Source organism: Antechinus flavipes, chromosome 4 (genome assembly GCF_016432865.1).
Source record: "Antechinus flavipes isolate AdamAnt ecotype Samford, QLD, Australia chromosome 4, AdamAnt_v2, whole genome shotgun sequence".
NCBI lineage: Eukaryota > Metazoa > Chordata > Mammalia > Dasyuromorphia > Dasyuridae > Antechinus > Antechinus flavipes.
This window is the reverse complement of record NC_067401.1, coordinates 415,129,626-415,153,617: the sequence shown is the minus strand read 5'-3', so window position 1 is coordinate 415,153,617 and position 23,992 is coordinate 415,129,626. Positions and strand designations below refer to the sequence as shown.

Genomic DNA, 23,992 nt, shown 5'->3' with positions numbered 1-23,992 from the left:
GAAGCTTCTTAAAAACTCATCAAGGATTTTAAAAGGCAAATAAAAAAAGTACAAGAAAAATTGGGAGAAGAAACAAGAGATGCAAGACACAGACAGCAACTTGGAAAAGGAAGAATAAAAACTGACTGAAGAAAACAATTCCTTAAAAAAATGTAATTGGTCAAATGCAAAAAAAAAAAAAAAATCCATTAGAGATCAGTATGTGTTGTTTGCATACCAATATATCTTCTTTTAATGTTACTGGTTTTTCTATTTCTCTTCTGGATTGTCCTTCACTTCCAATCTATTGCACTCATTTGTTTCTTTGGCAAGATTTGTCAATGTCAAATTCCAGCTTTTTTTTTTTTAATGTACATTATTTTTATTGTACAGGTCATAAATTCTGCTCTTATAATTCTTACTTCTCTTTTGAATTACTAAGGAATACCATGGTGTATATAGTTCTGTGTTCTCATATTTAAAGTTCTCTATTGGATCATTTTCTTTTGATTTGCAGAATTTATTCACAGATACTTGAACCAATTTAATAGATGTGGAAGTCATATTTCTTTCTTTTGTTAAAATTTTCCTTATGAATGTATCTGCTTTTGTTCAAGGCCTTTAATCTTTCCTGAGATCTTTGATAACTTTAGCCTTCCCCCACCTTTTTCTTCCCTTTTCACTATCTGACTGTCCCCTCTGATGGTGATTTCCTTGGAGACCAGATCTCAGAGTATCTTACTGATCAATTTCACACTGAGCAATTCACAGTTCACTAACCTGTTCTCTGTCCCAAGAAACTGTTGTATAGTCAGAGCAAGCATCAGGACGTTATATTCCTTTTTGAGCTCAGGCTTCATGGAGTGCCACATATTCTCCCCCTGTCATGGTATCCTGACCTGGTCAACTGTCTCACTCCAACTTTTTTGTTCTCTAGCCTAGCATTAGCAAGTCAAAACTTAGCAGTAGTTTGCCTCAGTCAGGAACAGCAATGTTCACCCTGACACTATCATTCGATTTTTTAGTGTTTGTGATGCATAGGGTTATGGCCTTTCTCAAGCTTTTGCTCCTGCAAGGCTATGTCTGTGATGGCTGCTGCAATCCAAACAAAATTCTGCAGTCTGGGATCTCCATGACACTAGAAGAAGTGAAGGAAGCCTCAAGCATAGAGACGGATTTTGTTGTAAGCCAAAGTTATGTCGTTGGGGCTGATAATGCAGCCTTGCTACTGTACAATGGGATTTGAGACAAGACTCATGAGTGAGCTCAGGGTTAATGAGGGTCAGTTCTTGGGTTTGAGGATTTTGGATTCTAGGTATCCGGTTATTACTTTAAAAATCTGTTAAACACAAGAAACTGTATTTCTGAAAGTTAAAATGAACTAAAGCTGGGTATGAAAAATGTACCTTATACTTCAAGGATCACCAACAACCAAATAAAATAAAACCAGCCCACTGCCAAGATATTTGTCACAAGTAATAAGTCACTTCAGCATGGGCATTGTGGTCTCATAATGCAAACCCTTCATTTAAGAACACATCTAATTTATCTTTGATATGACATCCTTAGTATGAAACTGCTTAAGAATACCTACCTGATATATTAGTTACAACACATTTATCTAGGTCTGCCACATTTAAACAATTCTATGTTGAACAAACAAGCTGATGCCAGCAGGTGTCATGATACTGATGGCAAAGGATTCCAAAAGCTATAATTTCTCCTTTTTTTTTTTTTAAAGAGAATCCCTTCCTATATGCAAACTGCTTTTTTCTTTTCACAAAATTTCCCAAACATTAAGGCATGTTACCATTTCCCGCTTTTATATTTGACCGTTTTGCCATAAATTGGGGAAAACCCCACACATATATGAATTTTGTAGACTTACATTTTTTTTTAGCCATGAAAATAAAAATCTTAATGACAGGAAACATCTATTATAGAATCATAGTATTTCACAATTGGGAAGAGATTTCAATGATTATCTAGTTAAAACTGTATCTGAAATAAACCTTCTCTACAATATACTCAAATGTTTATCTAGATTTCACTTTTTGTATTTCTAGCACCTAGTAGAGCTTTTGCTCACAGCAGGCTCTTAAAAATGTTTGTTTACTTGACATGAACTTAGTCTGGATAAAAAATTCAAAGAAACTGAAACTGAGTAGTGAAAAATTTAAATTTCTACCTACTTTCATCAGAGAAGTGATTGAGAGGTAGAAGGGACCTTAGAGGTAATCTACCTGAACCCCTCATTTTAGATATGAGGTCACTGGTCCAGAGTGATAAAGGGATTTGCTCAAGATCACACAGGTATAAAATAAAAGAATCAGGATATCAGCTTCACAAAAGATGGCAAAGGCATGGCTAGACAAAGAATCTGCATTAAAAAAAAGAAAGAAAGAAAAGAAAACCTGAAAAAAGGCAGTGATTTAGTGGCTAATAAAGCCAGCCTTGCCAGCCAGACCTAGATTGTAGTTTTATTTCTGACACATATAAGAATGAAGTATTTACTCTTTCTATTACCCAAATTGTCTAGACTTTTAAGTCATAGACCAGGTGTGAAGATAGGGCAAGAGGAGGTTCCCTGCTCTAGGAAATTCTCTTAATACTATCATCTATAGAGAAGGTGAGAACCTTCTGTATTAATAAGAGGGAATTCCCTCATTCAAAATCTTCCTACACCAATGAAATAATAACAAATTTTTACATAAGACTTTGTCTCATCTGATCCTCACAACAACTCTATTAAAGAGGCACTATTCTTATTTCCATTTTACAGATAAGGAAACTAGGGCTCAGAGGAATGAAGTAACTTGCTCACAGTTTGGAATCTTCCTTCTAGATCAGATGGTATTTGAGTTCTAGAAGCATCACCATTTCAACTCACAAGACAAGAGATATCAAATTTTCTTATTATACTGTGCAGTGTGATATAGCAGAAAAACCACTTAATTTGGAGTCAGAATGCCTCAATTTCTGGTACAATTCTGTGACTTTGGGCAAATCAGCTTAGCAATTTGTTAATGGAGAGGTTTAGATTAAATAATCTCAAAGCTGGAAGTTGCAGGTGTGACTGAACAGAAAGGGTAAAATTCCTCTACCTTTTAAAAATACATTCACATATTTGAAGTTTTATGGCTGGAACAACTATTAATATGTTGATATCTACACCATATAATCAAAATGATGGTATTCCTCTAATCACAAAGCAATTCCTAAATACAAATGAGTAATTTTGGTTCTTTTCAGAGAAGTTTCATTTCTGTATAAACAGTCACTTGGCATGTTTATATACAAGGAATTTTTCCAACGCTTCCAAAAGCTGTTTAGATTAACAGCAGCATCTTCTCACCAAGTATCATTGGATATAAAGAAAACAGCAGAAATAACTATAGCATACTGAACATGCTTCAGGACTTTGCCCTTCAAGGAACCAAGACCTCTGGCCAGTGTCAGATAATCTGTCACTAGAAGCTACTTGTATCCAGGCCAGATATTTATTACTATTGATCTTCCTGGTCTTAGAGAAAGACTTTTGTTCTCTCAGCCCAGGACTTTGACCTCAATTAAGTTATGAATTTCAATCCGATAGACTACTCCACTTACCCTACTGCTCTCTCTGACTGGATTAATTAGAATTAGCTAGGCCTAGAGTCACCCCAAGCTCCTCATGGATCATGTTATTTTAATAATAAATAAAGGAACAGCAGCAATGTACAAGGAAGGATTTTGAAAGATTGCTCATCTAGTAACATCATTCAGAAACCTGCCAATACCAATTTCACTGACTTTGATTGCCTCACTTACTTATTTTTATTTATTTTTATTAATTGGACCCTCTCTCTTTTCATAAGCTTCAGAAACATGTTCTTCTAATGTGTATCAAGTGTATCAAGACACACTTGCCATTTTGTATTTTTGCTGCTCCTTTTAAGTTTCATTAAAATTATTTTCAAAACTATTTTTAGGAAGACTGAAGAATTTTCAAATATTTAATAACCTAAGAATATTAAAACAAAGTTCATGATAATCTAGTAAAAATAATACTGGTCATTAGCCATGAACTATTATTAAATATACAAAATGAACCTTTTCTATTGTTCACTGAATTGAATAGCAGATAAACTGAAATGGCACTGAAAAGGCCTGTAAAAAATAAGTATGCACACAGAATGTTTTCTGGTATCAATGACTCTTTAAGAAATAAGTATAAAATAGATTAATTACCATAATAGATTAGATACAGGTCAATGGGAATTCTAGATTATACTGATATCAAAGATAAGCAGAAGGAAAAGATCCCATTTAAAGTATTAATCATAACTGAATTACTTTTGTTCCTTTTAAATATAAAGGCCCACAATTTCAGGTATTTGGCAATAATTGTGGAATGCTCAAAAGAGCGTCAAGGAAACCACACACATCTTCAGTTATATTTATCACATCACAAAAATTCCTTCTTATTTATTTATTAAAAATCTAAATTCTTTTTTATTGCTTCTTGAGGGATCACAGAAATTTTTCAGTTAGGATGAGATGAAAAAATTGATAACGATTTTTTAAAAATTACCTATCTTGTAAAGATATTTACCTATCTTGTATGTTATTTGCTCCATCTTTTTCATTGTAAAGCGAGTTCCTTAAGAGCAAGGTATGCCTCTGCCTTTCTATGTATTAATTTCCATATAATAATAATAATTCCATATAATTTCCAATATAATAAAAGATGCTTGTTAACTACCTTGAATGACTGACAAATAATTAGGAAGTGTATTTGAATGGCATCCATTTTTTAACACTTATTATACATAAGATGAAGTATTATTCTTAAATCTATCCTTTCCTTTTTATTTCCACAGCCACCAATCTACCAAGTATGGACTATACTACTATTAAAAAAAAAAAAAAAAAGACATCTTATTTATGCCTTTGGAGTTTTTTAATACCATTTATTTCCTGATAGTATACTCTCCCCCTTTCCTTTCCCAATGGCATGTTACTCTGATAAAGAAAAAAAAAAAAAACAACCCTGGGAAAATCAAGTGATAGAACTGACAGCATATGAACCATTCACATTGATAGTCCCTTGCTTCTCTAAAAAGAGAGAAATGTCATATCACCTTTTTGGGCTTCAGTTTCCTCATGTGTACAATGAGGAAATTGGACTTGGCCTTTAATGCCCTTTTGAGTTGTAAATTTATGATCTTTTAGCTTTTATCATCCATTCTTAGGAATCACGATTGGTCACTGGAATTATTATTAGTTTGGCTGCCTCTTTGTACTGCTTGCACTTACTAGATTTGTCATATACATTTTTCTTATTTCTGTTTTTTTTTTTTACTTTGTACAAATTTGTGCTAATCTCTCCAAGTTTCTCTGAGTTACTTATATTCACAATTTCTTTTTGTGTGATGATATTTCATTATATTCCTATGACATAATTCTGCTTTCCTGAATGGGCAATGGTGGGTATACACTTTGTTTCCAGATCTGGGCTACTTTAAAAAAGGTGCTTCTACTTCAGGAAAATTAAAAAAAAAAAAAAAAGTTAAATTCACATAAATAAATAATGAAATACAAAAAGAATCAAAAAGGTAGTCCCATTAAAAATAACTATGAAATTCATAAAATATTTGAGAATCATCTACTAAGGATTTGTATAGATGCAATTAGAAAATTCTCTTCAAAGAAATAAAGAATAAGAAACATTGTAACCATATTCAGCATTCACAGCTGGATCATGTAATGGGCTGAGGCTTGAGTTGATGCACAAGGTCCAAGCACATGAGGCTAAATAGTAATTGGCCCATACTTTATTAATATATAAGCTTGAAGAAAGAATGGCCCCCGCCTACTCTTTGTGCAAGTCCTGATGTATTGTATAGGAAATGACGATTCTGGTGGGTGGAGGCAAGGGAGTGAAAAAGGAAGGGGAGCAGAGCTCAGCCCTCACTTGCTCTGTTAGCTGATTTCCTGTCGCAGCTGCCCATATTGCTATCGCAATCTTTCTTGCCTATATTTGCTATCGCAATCTTTATTCACCTCTTCACTTGAATAAAGACTGAAGATTTTTTCCCTTAACCTGAGTTCCTGACTCCAGCTGATTTAAAATATGCGATCATTACAGGATCACACCAATAAATAATAGTAAAAAATATTATACTATCTAAATTGATTTACAGATTTAATATTATATCAATCAAATTATCAACAAGATACCTTAAGAGCTAGTCAAATATTAAAATTCATTTTGGGGACAAACCTAAAATATCAAGAGAAAGAATTTTTTTAAAAAGTAGAAATGAAAATGGCATATAATTTCTAGACCTTATATATACTAAAGCAATAATCACAAAAGATATTATTTACTGGTTAAAAAACAGAAATATTAAAAATGGAAGCAACATGATGTACTGGATGGAGAAAAGGCCTCAAAGCAAGGAAGACTTAAGTTCCAGTTTGATCTCTGACAAATGCTGGTTATATGATCCTCAGCACGTCACTTAATACTTCAGCTTTTGAAGCAATTCTCTAATACTCTGAGTGGGAAAAAAAATGCCAACATGCATTAGTAGTAACAGTGTCCTTATTTTAAAGTTCCTTATACTAAACATCCAGTCTGTATACCTTTTTTAAAAATAAATGAGTAGAATAGGACTTTTAAGATAAACAAGGATCAGGGGAAATGAACTCAATAACCCAGTATTCAATAAAATTGTTGAGAACATAAGTTACAAGGAACAAGGTCTCCCTAAAAGAAAAGAAATGACAGAAAAATTGAGAAGTCTGGTAGAAACTATGTTGAAACCAATATCTTATACCAAATACCACAATAAGTTCAAGACTGATACATAGCCTAATTATTAAAGATTATATCATCAAAAAATTAGAAGAGAAGCAGCTAAGGTACTTTACATCGCTAAAGTTATGGGGTCATTTTTAAAAAATCAAACAAAAAGCAACACTAAAAGATAAAATATTTGACCTTGATTACACTAAATTGAAGACATTTATTTTGCTTGGACACTAGAATAAGAAGGGAAGTTGTTACTGGGAAAATAAATCTCTGCATCAAATCTCTCATATACAATATATATGTAAGGAATTAAAACTCATATATAAACTAATAGCCATTCACAGTAGATAAATGTTTAAAAGAAAGAACAAATGATTCTCAAAAGAAAAACAGAAAACCATGGTTTTGTTTGCTTTTGAGAGTTTCCCTGTCTCACTCAGAATGGAAACACAATGGCCCCTCATAGATCCAATCCCACTCCTGATTGGCAAGGACCCGGACTAAAACCATTCTCTGAGGTATTGAGACGGTCCCTGCTCTCGGAGAGGCTCACCATACTGGTGCTGGACTTGTCGAAAATACCTGATCAGTTTTAGAATTATAGCAGCTCAGAACTCCTGGGCTTCAATTAGCCAACTGCTGCAATTTCCCAGTAGAAGCAAAGGAGTAGTTAGACAAGAATTAAGGCCAGTGACATGAAATCCCAGAGAGAAAATATCCAGGACAAAGGGAGCTCAAAGGTATCAAATACTATAGAGAAGTCAAGAAAAAGGAGTATTAAAAAAGGTCATTGGGTTTGAGAATTAAGAGATCATTGAATGCAGAACTGGAGAGAACAAACTGAATTATTTCACATTTATTGTACTTCTTAGCACTTGATTTTAGTTTTAATGCTTTTTCATTTATATTATTATAGCTACAAATGAAAGTGAGCTCAAAGAAGCTGTAGTATGAACAGCGGCCAGACCCCAGTAAAACCATCTCTTCATAAGGGATAAACCGGGTTGAGGGTAACTGATGGGACACAAACCTGTAGGTGAGTTAAAGGCTGTCTACCCCAAGCAGGTGAAGAGTTTCCCTGATGGACTGGGCAGATCCAATGTCCATGAAGAAGGCTGAAAGCAGGGACTGTGGAGGGCTTAGAGCTTGCTCAGACAGCCAAGAGGTCATAGTCATTACTGCTATCCCAGGTCACTATCAGTTGTCTTGACTTTGATCTTGGAACTGGATGTTGCAACTGAGGAAGAGAAGAGTGAGGCTGACAACTTTCTGCAACTCTGCCTCATTTAAATCCAATTCAAGCACAAGTCAAGAAATCGCCCATGATATCATCAATCCTCTTTGAAAATGAAGGACAAGCAATAACAATTATAACCACTGTGCATATTTTTCCTGGTTTCTTCTTACTTTACTCTTTAAATTGACTCATAAATTTATCCATGCTTCTCTGAATTCTTCATATTTATCATTTTTCACAACACAGTACTATTCCATTACATTCATGTACCATTTGTTCACTCCTCTCAGCTAATAAACAAGTAGAGGCAACTAAGGAGACAAGTCAGAACTGACTACAAATCCTGCTTCAAAAACTTAACTCACTGATTCTAGGAAAATTATTTAACTTTTGTCTCAGAGGCCTTATCTGTAAAATAGGGGTAACAATAATAATACCCATTTCCCTAGACTATTGTGAGGATCAAATGATATAACATATGGAAGATGCTTTGCCAACCTTAAAATGCTACATAAATGTCAGCTATTATTAACAGCACAGCTACGTAATGCAATGGATAGAGTGCTGGGCATGGGAAGAGTCAGGAATTCATATCTTCCTTGAATTCAAATTCTGCTATAGACATTTACTAGCTGTGTGAACATTTTCTTCCTGTGTAACTCCATTGCCTCAGTTTTCTCACCTGTAAAATGAGGTGAAGAAAATGGCAAAACCATTCTAGTATCCAAGAAAACCCCAAATAGGACCGCAAAGAATCAGACATGACTGAAACAACTGTGTATCATATCATTAGTCTTGATATTATTGGACATCTAGATACTATTGGATATTGATATATGAACATTTAATTTGTTTTCAATTTTTTTTTATACACACAAAAATGCAGCTATGAATATTTTGCATTTCATGGGACCTTTGTGTCTGTGACCCTCCTGGCAAACATGTCTAGCAGGAAGAACTCTGGTTTAAAAGTATGGAGGTTTTAATCACTTTTTAGTATAATTTCAAACTGTTTTTCAAAATGGACCATCCAATCACTAAATGATTAAATAAGTCTTGAGTATGTCCTCGCTCAACCCATTCTCTGGATTGTTCTATCTCTTCACCAGCAATCTTGCTCAGTCAAAATGCTTCTGCCCCAAAGCCTGCTTTCCTGTTTGGGGAATCCCTTGGTGAGAAAGACATTTCATAAGGAGTTCACCTATTTTTCCTTCACTACCAATTCAATGTATTCTCCAGCCTGTTCGAACTTTTAATTCCTTTAAGTATCCCTTCTTTACCTCCCCTTATTCCCACTTTCCTGCTTCCCTTCATGCTTTGTTTTCCTCTAGAACATAAGCTCCCTAGAAGTAGGAATCATTTTATTTCATAGCATTTGAATCTTCAATAAGTTAGAACAGTGCCTGGTACATATTCATTAAATGAATTTTTTTTCTTTATTCATTTTGTTAGAATAACTAGTGGATATTTCATGTTTTTAGTTACTCTTAGGGAACTTTCCCTTTTATCTCTAACCCCCATTCCCTTTTAAAATTATTCCTCTATATAACTGCTAACAATTTTTGTGGATTTATTTTGTATACTGCTACCATCTGATATATCATGTATACTGCATACCAATGAAGAAAATCTTCATTGATTTTCTGGAGTCTTCTAAGTAATCACACAACTGTTATCAGGGATTATTCTGTCTCCTCTTTACCAAAATGTAAGCCTTTAGTTTCATTTTTTTCAAGGTAAATTATCATATTTATTACATATCTTTTGGTGCAGTGGATCTGACTGGAGGAGAGCTTTTCCCTAATCATGTCTTGTCTTCAGTCATGGCTGTGATTTGATGTCATACTTAAAACTTGCCTTCTTACCTGTAGTTGTTGACTTTGCCAGCATGTACGCCCAGTAGTCATTGATACTGCCATCAATTACTGTAGTATTTATAAATTTGTTGACATATATAAAAATGTGCTCTTTTACAATTAGGTTTCTATCTTTCTGTATGTCACTGATGAAGTCTGTGAGTAAGTGTCCCTAACCTCATTTTCCCTGTGGTTTTTATTGCAGATTTTTTGGGTAGGAAAGTATAGAGGACTTGGAGTCAGAAAGACTATAGTTCACAAGTGGTCCCCATTTCTCACTAGCTGTGTGGCACTGTAAGGATGCTACAAGTTCTTGTTTGTTTCAATTTCCTCCACTGTAAAGTAGGGATAAAAAAGCCTCCTTGGCCAGTTGTTGTGAGGATCAAGTAAGATATCTGTAAAGTGCTCAGTGCTAGTCCTGGCACATGACAGATGCTAGGTAAATGCCTATTCCTTTCCCCCATTCACTGTGCAATTCTGTATAATGCAAAGGTTTTCATATTCATATATAATTACTTTAGTGGTACCCCAGAAATTGTTGGTGCATCATTACCATTCTCTATCACAGTTTTTGTCTCTATGATTTGTGCCTATTCAGGATATTATGTTGGTTTATACAGAAAGGACTATTGTGTTCTCAAGTAGATTTTCACCCTTGCATCATGAACTATGTTAGACATTTCCAAAAGGATGTCTTATGGACATCTCAAACTCTTTAATTCTAACCTAAACCTATTTCATCAATTATATTTTTCTGAGAATTATTGAGAATAATTTGAGCAGTGTAGGTATTAATTCCTCTTCAAACATGAGATACTTCATCTGCAAATCCTTTTTCCCCATTTAACAGCTTGTTAAATTTTTTCTGATCATGCTCTAAGACACTTGTTCCCATTAATTTGAGAATTTTACATTTTTGCAGATAATTTTCTATTTTTTAAAAAATTTTAATTTTGCACTAGCACATGTGTGTCCATGCACACACATACACACACGAATTTCCTAACCTTTTCTGGACCAAAGTTAAATAAAAGTTAACTTGCTCTCAGTTTCATTAGTTCTACAATGTTTTTGTTTTCTATTTTATTTATTTCTACTTTAGCTTTACTTTTTTTTTCTTTTGTGCTTATTTGATTTGGTTCTAGATTTTTTTAGTTTTTTTTTTTTAATTTGTATATTTATTTCAATGATACCTTTTATATTTTGTTAACATATGCTTTTGGAAATACAATTTCCCCTGAGATTACTTTAGTTTTATCCCCAAAAATGTTGGTGCATTATTATCATTCTCTTTCACAGCTATCATCTTTATAATTGGTGCTTGTTTGGGATATTATTATTATTATTAATTTTCCATTTTTGTTTCCTTTATGAATATTTGTTCCCTACATTTACTAGTATTTTATCATCATAGTATTCATTACAATGTAAAGGATTTTTTTAGTGCTCTAATTAATTATATTTATATCTAATTCTTTGTAGCCTAGCAACTGGCCAATTTTTGTAAAGATTCCTTGTGATACTAAAAGATTTGTTTTAATGTTCTTATCTAAAAGATATAGTGTTTCTCAAATCTAACTTCAACAATTTGTTCAGCTCTATGTTTTTCTTTGTGTCTTTTTGCTAAATTTATATAAAAGGTAAAATTACAGTCTCTCCAATGTTATGTCATTTACAACATAGCTTTAAAATTGCTATTATCTCATTGTCTGTGAAATCCAGTAGCTGGTAGCCTAATGAATAAGAATGCTGAGTTTTGAGTGAGAAATGCCTGAATTCAAATTGAAACTCTGACACTGTGTGACCTTAGACAAGTAAGAACTTTTTTCAGTCTCAGTTTTGTCATCTGTAAAAATAGAGATCCTAATAGCATCTATCCCCAAGTTGTTTGGAAGATAAAATGAGATATTTTCAAATTACTTTAGAAAAATTCTAAAGAGCTACATAAATGTTAACTTCTAGCTACTCTTTTTCTCAAATACAGAGGAAACTGAGTCAAATTAAAAAAAAAAAAGCTAAGCCTCAATTGATAAATGATCAAAAGAGATGATCTGTGCTCCAAGTGCTGAAAATTCATGTATATCCTCTGATTTAACAATACTACTATTAGGCGTAAATACCAAAAGATCTTTAAAAAAGGAAAAGGATCTATATGTAAAAAATATTTGTAGTAGCTCTCTTCTCAGGGCAAAAAAAATGGAAACTGATGTACATCAACTGGGGAATGGCTGAATAAACTGTGGTATGTTTTTGTCATGGAATATTATTGTTCTATGAGAAATGATGAGCAGGATGCTCTCAGAAAAAATCTAGGATGACCATGAATTCAAAAAAAAAGTGAAATGTACTATATACAAAGTAATAGCAATATTCAAGTGTAATGTTCTTCTCTAAGATGTAATGTTCTCTGGGTGCAGATTTCTTGGGGGGGCCTTCTGGAAGCAGCCTTCCTTTCAGTTCAGTGTAATCACCCCAAATGCAGCCAGGAGTTAAAGTTCATGTTCTTTATTGTCTCCTTCAAAATAGCCCAGTTAGCTTTCTTAGAGGCCTAACTCTCTTCTTGGTTCCAAGAGCTCTTGCTGCTAGCCTTTTGCCTCTGCCAACTTCAGCCTTTCTTCCTCTGAATGTCTCCAGCCAGCACAAAGGTGGAAGTTGGAATGAATCTGACTCCGCCTCTGAGAGTGGGCTTGTGGACCTCTGTGTCTGGCCCTGAGATCTTCTTGCTTATATGCTGTGCACTGAGTACACTCCAATCATTACATCACTAGGAAACCATTATTTGTTGTAGGATTAAATCAATGCTAAATTAGATTTAACCATTGTCTCCTCAACCTTGTTTCAAGTTCTGGCCCTAACATCTCCTTGTAAGATTAAATCAATCGTACTGAACCATGCTAAATTAAATAATTATTGTCTCTATCAATTCTACTATTTTAGTACCTTGTAAGAATCATAGCATTCTAGGATGACCAGCTCAGTTGAAAATAACTTTGCTATTCTCAGCAGTATAATGATCCACAACTATTCTGAAGGATTTGTGATGAAAAACACTATCCATACCCAGAAAAGAAACTGATTGTGTCTGAACAGAGACTGAAACATTCTCTCTCAACTTTATTTTTCTTGAGGGGGTTTTTTAGGGCGGGAGATCTATTTTTTTAAATAACATGGCTTTTATGGAAATATTTTACATAATTTCTTTTGTGGTGACTAGAGATAGGGATAAGGGAGAGAATCTGGAACTCAAAAGTTCTTTAAAAAATGAAAAAAACTTTTAAATGTAACTGGGGAAAATTATTAATTAAATAAATTTAAATTTAAAAATAAAAGAAACTTAAGATGCCTCTCCCATAAATTCTAGGAAACAAAATTCTAAGAATTTGAGGATGCAAACAGGGAAAATCCTAAATATGGGAAAATTCCCATGGCAATGTGGGGAGTGGAGTGAGAATCACAAAATCAAAAATGTCATAAAGTGAAAATGAATTAATAAAATGTACATTTGGGCTGGTTTGAGTGACACAACTGTAAGCTGACATGAGGGTACTACTGTGCCAATCTTGATGTCAGCAACTTCTTTTCAACTCATTCCATTAAAAGATTGGTTTTCTTGGATGTAGAGTCATGATGCCATAATGTAATTAAGGGAGGAAAATAAGAACTATTTTAAGGAAAATCATATTGCAGAAAACTTTGTTTCTATTCTACAAAGCAAGAACTATCTGTATCTATAGATATTGATAATAATATAACATAGAAGTATATAAATATACTCATACACATATTCATATAAGGAAATAAAAAAAAAAATAGGATAGTTCTAAACCCAGAATTAGTAGAAAACTCCCTGTAGAGAAACAAACCTGTGCTTGTATATGTACACATATACATCAGGAGAATTTTCAGGAACTGACACTCAAAGTTTGAAAAATGAAGAATTTTGACCATTTATGATGTATCAAGGTATCCAACAGTTTTCCACATAAAAAAAAGAACCATTTTATTTTTAATATCATGTGTCAAGGAATGAGGAAATCTATAATCTGTTAATAAGATTTAGCTAAAGGATTTTGTGGTAAATAATAATAATGATAAATACCAGCAGGGAAGGGCTTTAGAAATAAAGTGTTTTGACAGTGTTACATTACAAACAACCTAAATGAACAAAAAAAAGGAAAATAGTGTTAATTTTATGGATCACACTTGTCTTATTTGTATATTCAACTCACCTTAAACTGAAATTATTAAACTTTACCCAATTCTAAAATTCTTACCATCATTTTTGCTTTTGGTAAAAACAGAATCTTACCTAAAACCTTTACTAACAAGCAACAAGTTCTCCCTCATGCATACATCAAAATCATGCAAGTCTTTGAAAGACAAAATAGTGATAACCCTTTTTTCACAGCTATGATCATTAATATCTGCTGAGAAATTAAGTGGAATGCTTACCAAGGGTTGTTGTGAAGATAAAATGAGATAGTAATTGTAAAGAGCTAAGCATGCTCTAGGCACATAGTAAGCACTATAGAAATATTAGTCATGCTTGCTTTTTTTTGTTGTTGTTATTATTTTTGTCAGTGTCATAAAGGAGATTCAATGCAGAATTAAAGTTGAAGAATTCTTTGTAGATAAGGATCCTGTAGATTATCCCATTTAGAGATGGTACCATACAGATTACTTCAAGCCTTGAATACTTAAAGTGTTTTCTGAATGACATTCATAACCACTTAAAATAGAAAAAGCCAAGTAGATGACTAATGTCCATGCTATATGATGAACCGCAGAGCTCGTGTGTGTGTGTTATGTTTTCATATCTCAGATAGATGGTAGAAAAACACAAGTTGAAATCAAAGTAAACAGAAGAATGGGCTAGGCTGCTTTGGGAAACTTCAAATTTCTTTATAATTTTCCTTACTTAATCAACAAAGACACTGAGAAAATTAATAGCTTCTGCAAAATTGCAGGCTATGAAATAAACTCTCAAAAATCAAAAGTATTTCTATATAATAACTCAAAACAAAAATGGGGAAAATCCCATTCTAAATAACTATATAATGCATAAATTATCTGGGAATCAATGTACCCAAGTAAACAAAAATATAGATTCAATTACAAAGTGTTCCTTAAAGAAGTAAGAATAAGTTAAATAGCTGGAGGAATATTTAGTGCTCATCGTTAGGCCATGCCAATATAATAAAAAAAAAAAATGCATGGCTTCCAAAGCTAATTTAAACTTTTAATGCTATACCAAATTACTAAAAGAATACTTCATAGAACCTAATAAAATAATACTATAATTCATTTGTCAAAACAAAAGATCCAGAATATAAAGGTAAATGATGGAAAAAAAAAATAGGGATGAAGAAGGAATAGCACTTCTAGACTTCTATTATAAAACAGCAGTCATCAAATCCATCTATTATTGATTAAAAGATAGAAAGATAGAACAATGAAATAGTATAGACAAGGGAGAATTAGAAACAAAAGTCAAAAACTTACTCTTTGATAAAAGTAGAAAACAAATTATCTAGGAAAAACTCCTTATTTTATAAAAACTTCTGGGAAAACTGGAAAACAGCCTGGAAGAAATTAGGCTTAGACCAACATCTTTTACCATATTTCTCAAAACATGTCAAATGGATACCTTACTTTAATATTAATGATCAGATTGTTTTTAAAAAATTAGAAGAGAAGCAGATCATATAACTCTCACATGTATGGGTAGATATCTTAAACAAACAAGAGATGGAGGCAATTACAACAGATAAAAAAAGATAACTTTAATTACATGAAACTAAAAAGGCTCCTACAAAGATAAAATTAATGCACCTGGGATTAAGAAGGGGAGTTAAAATGGCAAAACTCAATGTTAGAAGGGTTATACCTCAAGGAAACTACTGATAAGAAAAAAGTCTTGTTCTAGACCAAAATATTTATAGCAACATTTTCTGCTGATAGAGAAGAATTGAAAACAAAATAGATGCACATTGAGTGGGAAATGGACAAATGAGTTTAAATGGAATACTACTGTGCTTTAAGAATTGATGAAGTATAAGCTAAGCTACCACTTTATGCATGTCAGATTGGTTAATATAAAAGAAAAGAAAATGACAAATGTTGAAGACAATATGAGAAAACTGGGCTATTAATGCATTGTTGGTAAAGTTGTGAACTTATCCAACAATTATGGAAGGCAAGGTGGAAATATACTCAAAAGTCTTTAAAACCATGACCCGGCAATGCTACCAGTTCTATACCCCAAAGAGATTTTTTTAAAAAAAGACCTATATGTACAAAAAAATTTATAGCAGCTCTTTTTGTGGTATTAAAAAACTGGAAATTAAGGGCATGCCCATCTACTGAAGAACAGTTGAACAAGTCATGATATTTAATGGTAATGGAATACTATTATGGTACAACAAATAACGAACAGGATGGTTTCAGAAAAACCAAGAAAGATCTATATGAACTGATACAGTGAAATGAGCAAACTATTGTACACCGATCACTGAACATAGTAACAGCAATGTTGTGCAATGGTAAATTCTAAAATGACTTGGCTTTTCTCAACCATACAATGATCCAAGACAATTCCAAAGGACTCATGATAAAAAATGCTATCTCCAGAGAAAGGGCTGATGGCGTTTGAAATGCACACTTTTTTTCACTTTCAGTATTTGTGTGTGTATGTGTGTGTATGGCTTTTCCCACAACATGATTAATATGATAATATATTTCACATGCTTAAAAATGTATAGCCCATATGGGATTGCTTACTATCCCAGGAAGAGAAGATGGGGGAAGGAGAAAAATGAATGTTAACTGAGGAAAAAATTAAATATTATTTAAAAAGATGAAAATCATATTTTGATATAATTGACTTCCTGTAAAAAAAAAAGGGGGGGGGGGGGCAAGGAGGGAACACAGACTTACATGAACAGATGCAAAGTGAAGTAAGTGAGCAGTACCAGGAGACTATATTTTATGCAGTGACAGCAACATTGTGTAATCATCAATGTGAAAGATTAGCTATTCTCAGCAACAGCAAATAATCCACAACAATTCTAAAAGACTCATGATAAAAAATGCTAACTATCTACAGAGAAAGAACTGATGTAGTCTAAGTGCAGATCAATGCACACTTTTTAAAGATTTTATTTTTCTAGGCTTTTTGGGGGAGGGTGCAGATGGGAGTCCTTTGTTTTATTTCAAAACATGACTAATACAGAAATATGTTTTATATGACTGCAACATGCATAACCTAATCAAAATGCTTCCCTTCTCAATAAGAGGTGGAGGAGAAGGAAGGCGTGAATTTGAAACTCATTTTAAAAAACAAAAGGTAAAACCTTTTTCTATGGAATTGGAAAAAAAGATAATTTTTCAAAAATGATATGAGAACACAGAGAAACAATAGAAACACCTATATGAACCGATATAGAAGGGTTATAAGAGTGTAAGCAGGCAAAGAAAACAACACACAATATTTGCAACAATGGAAATGGAAAGAACTATCACAGATCAAAAATATCAAAATTAAAGGTCACAAAATTGTAAAGATAAATCATAACTCGAATGAAGACATATAAGGCATTTCCAACTTACTCCTATATGGAGGTGGAAGGTCCACAGAAATTGCATTGTACATGTTTTTAAACTTTTTCGCATCATTTGAACTGATGAAAAAATTGATTTGTCATATGCGATGGCTCTCTGGGAAATGGACAAAGAATACTGGAGATTACTATGAATATGGATGAAATAGAAGACATTAATAAAAATATATTAAAATAAAATAACCCTAAATTCTTCCTGAAATAAGATCCCATCTTTAACATTAACAGTCTGCCAGGGGATTATTGTATGGCTGAGTCATAGAACATTATAGTCTTTAAAGAATTAAAAATGAGTATTATCTAGAAGGCAATGATGAAATGTCTAACAGGAATAAGCAAGCTTCTTCATACTTCAAACACAATAAAGGATCAGCAAAGAAATATATGATCAAAAAAGATGATGGAAAGATAGGCTAGTCTAGTTTTGAGAATGAGGACAGCATAGGGAAGTCTTGAGACCTCATAAGGCAGGGATTCCATTTAAGAAACTGCTGTAAAAACTCAAGTGAAGGGGCAGCTAGGTGGTACAATGGATAGTGCACTAGCCCTGAAGTCAGGAGGACCTGAGTTCAAATCTGGTCTCAGACACTTAACATTTCCTAGCTGTGTGACTGCTGGGCAAGTCACTTAACCCCAATTTGTCTCAGCCAAAAACAAACAAACAAACAAACAAACAAAAAAAAAAACACTCAAGTGAAAAGAGATGAGGACTTGAACTGGGGTGGTAGTTAGGTAAGTTTGAGTATTAAGGAAAAAACTTTATGGGAGGTTCACAGTTGTGATTTCACTGGTGAGCAGAACTCCCAATATGCAAACACTTATAGATGCAGACTATAATTTATGGTTTGAGAGCCTGAGAGTCCTGGGACATTGAGAGCTTAAATTACTTGTCCAAGTAGTTATACTTTGGATATTTATCAGAAGCTTGATTTGAACCCATTCCTGATTGCAAAGCTAGCCTTAAAAATGCCATCATGTTACTTCTTAAAAAAAAAAAAAAAAACCCTAGCTTTTTAAAATCTTGATAAAATCTTTAAATTACTATAGAGCAATTTTAATTTTCCTATATATTGGAAAAATCAATGTAGGGGGGATTTCTTTAAATATATTCCAACTTTTACTTACTGCTCAAGTGGCAAAATGTCCATGCTTTTTTGGGTAGGGTGTGGGGACAGGGAAAAGAATACAAAAATCAGGGAAATTGAAAAGCAGAAATACATCCACAAAAATGATAAATGCAAAATAAGATGTATGCAAGAATCTTCCCAAGAAATAAAAACCTAAAAAGATTCAAATTCCACTAGAAAGGTTTGTACTGCAAAATTCAGAAGAAAAAAAGTACACATAGTACAATTAAAAAAATATGTGCAGGACAATGAAGGAAAAAAAATGATAGTAAAATACCAATAAGACTTTGACATATCTATATTTACTGCTTCATTTCTGACTAATGGTGGGAATTAGTCTTTAGATGGTTGATAAAATCAGCCTGTCCAAGCTAGTTTAGTACCATCATCTGTAGTCAAGCAGCTACTTCTAATAAAATTGATTTTCCTTTTTGGCAACCAATAGGTCAGTCAATAATAATGTTGTTTGAGAAGGACTGAGTCATGAGGGAGATGAACCTTCCCTGCTATTTATTATGTTTGTATTGTCTACATTTGAAAAGGGTTTTCAATAAAGACAAAAAAAAAAAAAAAAAAAAAAAAAAAAAGGGATTACAAGGGAAAGCTATTCTGTGAACTGATCTTCCAACGGTCTCAGAATCAAAAGTATATTACCATCTCAAACTGACAGAGAATGAAGCCCTCCATTTAATGAAATAATATGGTATGAACAAAAAAGATGGAAGAATCAAGAAAGCGTGGGAGAATGGGATAAAAAGCAGAAGACAGCCAGCAGAGGAGGAGCTAGTGTCAGCAATCCTTCTGACTCTATACTCCAGCTATTCAACTGAGAATTCAAAGAAGCTAGATAATAGAAAGAGGTATGAATTCTCAGAAGTTAAAAATAAGAGATGATCTTGGTGTAATTTTATACAGTTTTGTTTTGTTTTTTCCTACTGAGTAGTCATAGAGCTGTTTCACATATATTTGGAGGAGCAAAGCTTTTTTCCCCCTCAACAGGTATTTTATTTTTCCAAATACATGTAAAGTTTCCAATATTCATTTTTGTAAGACTGTGTCTTCCAATTTTTTCTCCCTCCCTCCCTTACTATTCCCCTCCTCAAGACAGCAAGCAATCTGATGCAGGTTAAATATGTGCAATCCTTTTAAACATATTTCCGTAATTGTTATATTGTACAAGAAAAATCAGATCAAAAGAAAAAAAAACCGCAGGAAAGGAAAAACCAAAGAAATAAACAAAAAACAAGATGAAATTGAATACTAAGCTTTAATTCACATTCAATCTCATGGCATTTTTCTACCCCATCTATTGGAATTACCTTGAATCACCTCATTGTTGAGAAAAACCAAATCCATCACATCTTGTTACTGTGTACAATGTTCTCACGATTCTGTTCACCTCACTCAACATCAGTTCATTTACGTCCTTCCAGACTTAAGAATTAATCTTATAAGTCTTTAGCTATTTTTTGCAAACATTTAATAAAAATTTTGAGTTAACTTGTCTTTAAATGTTTGGGAAAATTCGTTTATAAGTTCATCTCATCCTGGAGTTTTTGTCTTGGGAAGTTATAGTCTGTTCAATTGTTTCATTTTCCTAAAACAGATTTATTTTAATATTCTACTTGTTACTCTTCTGCTAATCTGGGAAATTTATGTTTTATACATCTTTGCATATACTTGGACAAAATAGCTCTTAATAACTGCTTTAATTTAATCTTCTTCTGGTTATGCATTTACCTTTTTCATACAGGTAATTTAATTTTGTTTTCTATTTTAAAATAAAATAGCCAATGGTTTTATCTATTTTATTATTTCTCCCATAAAACCAACGTCTAATTTTATTAGTTTAATTTGTTTAAACTTTCAATTTTATTAATCTCCTCTTTGATTTCATTATTTCTATTTTTGGTGTTTAATTGGGAGGGAAGTAAAAGTTATTGTTCTGGACTTTTTAGTTTTATGCTCAATTCATTAATCTGCTCTTTCTCTCTTTGATTGATATAACCACTTAAAGATATATTTTCCCCTAGGTATTGCTTTGGCTACAAGCTGCACATTTTGTTACACTGTTTCATGAGGTAATTAGTTTTAATGAAATTTTTTTCCTATGATTTGTTCTTAGATCCACTCATTATTTAAAAATTTTAATTTTTTTCATAACATGGAAAATTTGTCATGTGCAAATGAGAAAATGGCATATTTTTCTATTCTCATTCAATATTCTTCAGAGGTTTATCCTATTTACATTTTCTAAAATTTTATTCATCTACTTCTCTTCTTTCTTTTTTATTTTGGGCTTAGATTTATCTAAGTCTGAGAAAGGTAAAGTAAGGCCCTCCATTAGTCTAGTTTTACACTCTATGTTCTCTTACAGTTTAACTTTTCTTTAAAGAATCTTTAAAGAAAAAAGATTGCTCTGTCATTTGGAGCTTGTATGTTCAGTATTAATATAATTTCATTGTCTATGGCACCTGAGACAGGATGACTCAGCTTCCTGAGTTCAAATATAACCTTAGATACTTACTATTATAAACCACTGAACCTGTTTGCCTCAGTTTCCTTATCTTTAAAATGAAGTGGGGAAGGAAATGGCAAAGTACTCCAGTATCTTTACCAAGAAAACCCTAAATGGTGTCACAAAAAGATTTGGACACAATTGAAAATGAGTAAACAACAACAATATGGCACCACTTAGTAAAATATTTCCTTAATTATCTTTTAGTTAGATCTATTTTTGCTTTTGCTTTATCTAAGATGTTGATTCCTCTCTACTTGCCTCCCCCCCCCCTTTTTAAATTTTAGTTAAAACATAACAGATTCTGCTTCTAGACCCTTACTTTTTAATTCTAATGTTTTAGTGTTTCAAGTGTTAATGTATTGGATTCTGGTTTCTAATCTATTCTGCCATTATCTTTTGTTTTATAAGTGAGTCTATTCTATTCATATTCACAATTATGGTTGTTATTTGTGCTATTTTACTCTCTTATCTTCACCCTTTTTTAACCTTGTCTCTCTTCCCAAGTCAGTTTTGCTCCAGACCACTGGGTGCTTTAATCTATTCTCCCTGTCATCCCCTCTCCCTTTCTCCTAGACCTTTTCCTCCTACTTAGCTATGGTGAAATGAATTTCTATACCCAAGTGTGTTTTGCATACTTTTCTTTCTTTGAACAAGTTCAGATGAGAGAAATTCAAACACTGCTAGCTTCTCCTCTACTCCCCCTTATAAGTTCAGAATCTAATAGGGGAAGAAAAAAAATATAAAAAGAAGCTGAAAAGCAAGAGGGCAGTGATAAAGTAGAATGAAGTCCACAAAAGTGGAGCTATTTGGGAAAAGAACTGGCTGCCTTGGGGACCCTCCTTAAATGAAGAATCTGGAAGGAGGCCTCTTCTCTCCAATCTCTGTAATAAGAAGGAAAAGCTCCAGAGAACAGGGACACTGAGAAAAAACAATCTTAAAGGCTTTTTATTTTCCACTGCTATTGAAGAAGTTATTCAACATTATTAAGAATCAAACAACTCTTTAAAATTATTGAATGATTATAGGTACATGCTTTTTCTCATATTTAAAGAATGTTTAAGGATAATATGAAGTTCCTCTTTTATACTACGCACTAAAAACTTCCCAGCAGCAAGTCCTAATATCAGTACTTTAAATACAGGAAGGTATTTTTAAACCAGAAAAGAGAAAGACAGCAACTATAACCATCCACTAAGAAATGGCCTATAGTTCAGAGGATTTAGATGATTCAATTATATAAATGTCCTCTTTCAACATAAAGTAAAGCATGCCTATTTGACTTCATATAATCCTCTCTTCCCATATGGTGAATCAATTATCACCTCTTTACAGAAGATGAACCCAAGAGGACAATTAGAACTAATTACTAATACTCAAAAGAATTCCCTTGAAGCTAGTTTTATCCAATAAAATATCTCTTTAAAATAAAAATAAAACACATGCCACTAGAGTACTATAATTGAAAAGGGAAATCAATTCAAAACTGCACTCTGTTTAAGTTTAGAGACTGGAGCCCATCCAAGAAATATTGTACTTGTGGATTTATAGTGCAAAATAATTAAGAGGACTCAGTGCCTGGTGTATGATTTCTACTGTCTTCACAAACATAGAATGAAAAAGACTGATTAAGAATTTTTAAAAGGCATGACTACCACTTGCTGAAATTTGATAAGGACAAGAAAATCAAATACCTAGAAAATGCTTTGTCTTTTCTCATTTGCCATACTAAGAGATATGAAATATATTAGATCCTTAATAAATGTTTGTTGACTAGATGTTATCCTGAAGCTTTTAAAATGTCATTATAAATCATAACTTTATAAAGACTTGAAAAATATCTGACTTATTTTTAATTAAAAAGTAAATTACACTCCCAAAATTTTAAACTCTCTACCCTATGTGTTTAACTCTTTGGAATTGTATCTTATCTCTTTTGAAATCATTTAGTAGGTAACTAAAATAATTTTTTTTTTTTAAAGGAAGCTAGGTTGGGGAAGCTTGGTTCTGGAGCCAAGAAGACTCATCTTCCTGAGTTCAATCTGGCCTCAGATACTTACTAGCTGTGTGACCCTAGGTAAGTCACTTGACCCTGTTTGCTTCAGTTTCCTCATCTATAAAATGGGCTGGAGGAGGTAATGACAAAGCACTCCAATATCTTTGCCAAGAATATTCACAAAGAGTCAGTCACGACAGAAAATGACTGAACGTCAACAATTGAAATTTATGAATATATGAAGATTCTAACTAAGGGAAGAGTTGTGGCTACCAAAATAAAAATAATTTCATTACTGGAAATCACTGAAGATCACTACATAATTGATGTTTGATTTTTTTAAAATAAAGGTTCACATGGACAAAAGTAAGGTGGCCAAAAATGTACAATTTATATGAAAGAAAAAAAAATGATCAGAAATAAAATTAGGACAAAGGCAAATAAGTATTCATATATTTTCTTTCAATAAATAACTTTAAAGTCATTAATTTATTTAACAATAGTAACCAGAGGACTCCAGCTGCACTCCAGGAGGAATAAAAAGAATCATAGATTCAAGTTTGCGAGTGACTTTAGATGTCATTTGAATCAAAACTCCTAATAACATTCATGACAGATGCATATGAAACTTCCATTTCAAGATTTCCAATGATATGAAGCTTACTACATCCCAAATTACCTTGTGTTATTTTTGGCCAGTTTCCATCATTTGGAAATTTCTCTTTAAATGAAGATGAAATCTTTTCCCACAAATTATTTCAACCTGCTTTCAGTTTTGTTCTAAAACAATTTTCTTTCTTATTATAGATCTGAAAGGAGTTTATAATCTGGTAAAAACTATATAATATGTATATAAATAAT

At 32.8% G+C, this 23,992-nt stretch overlaps 1 protein-coding gene across 3 annotated transcripts in view; it reads right to left on the bottom strand.

The window, feature by feature from the left end:
* ACBD6 (acyl-CoA binding domain containing 6) overlaps positions 1-23,992 on the bottom strand; it is a 196,358-nt gene that overhangs the window by 76,754 nt on the left and 95,612 nt on the right. The window contains exon 7 of one of the 3 annotated variants that reach the window (XM_051998841.1): positions 6,239-8,015. The exons of the other annotated variants lie outside the window; for them this stretch is intronic. Within the exon in view, the coding sequence (XP_051854801.1) occupies positions 7,929-8,015 (87 nt within the window). The 3' untranslated portion in view covers positions 6,239-7,928. Of the gene's footprint in view, positions 1-6,238; positions 8,016-23,992 lie in introns of those variants that run through there. 3 annotated transcript variants of the gene reach the window in all.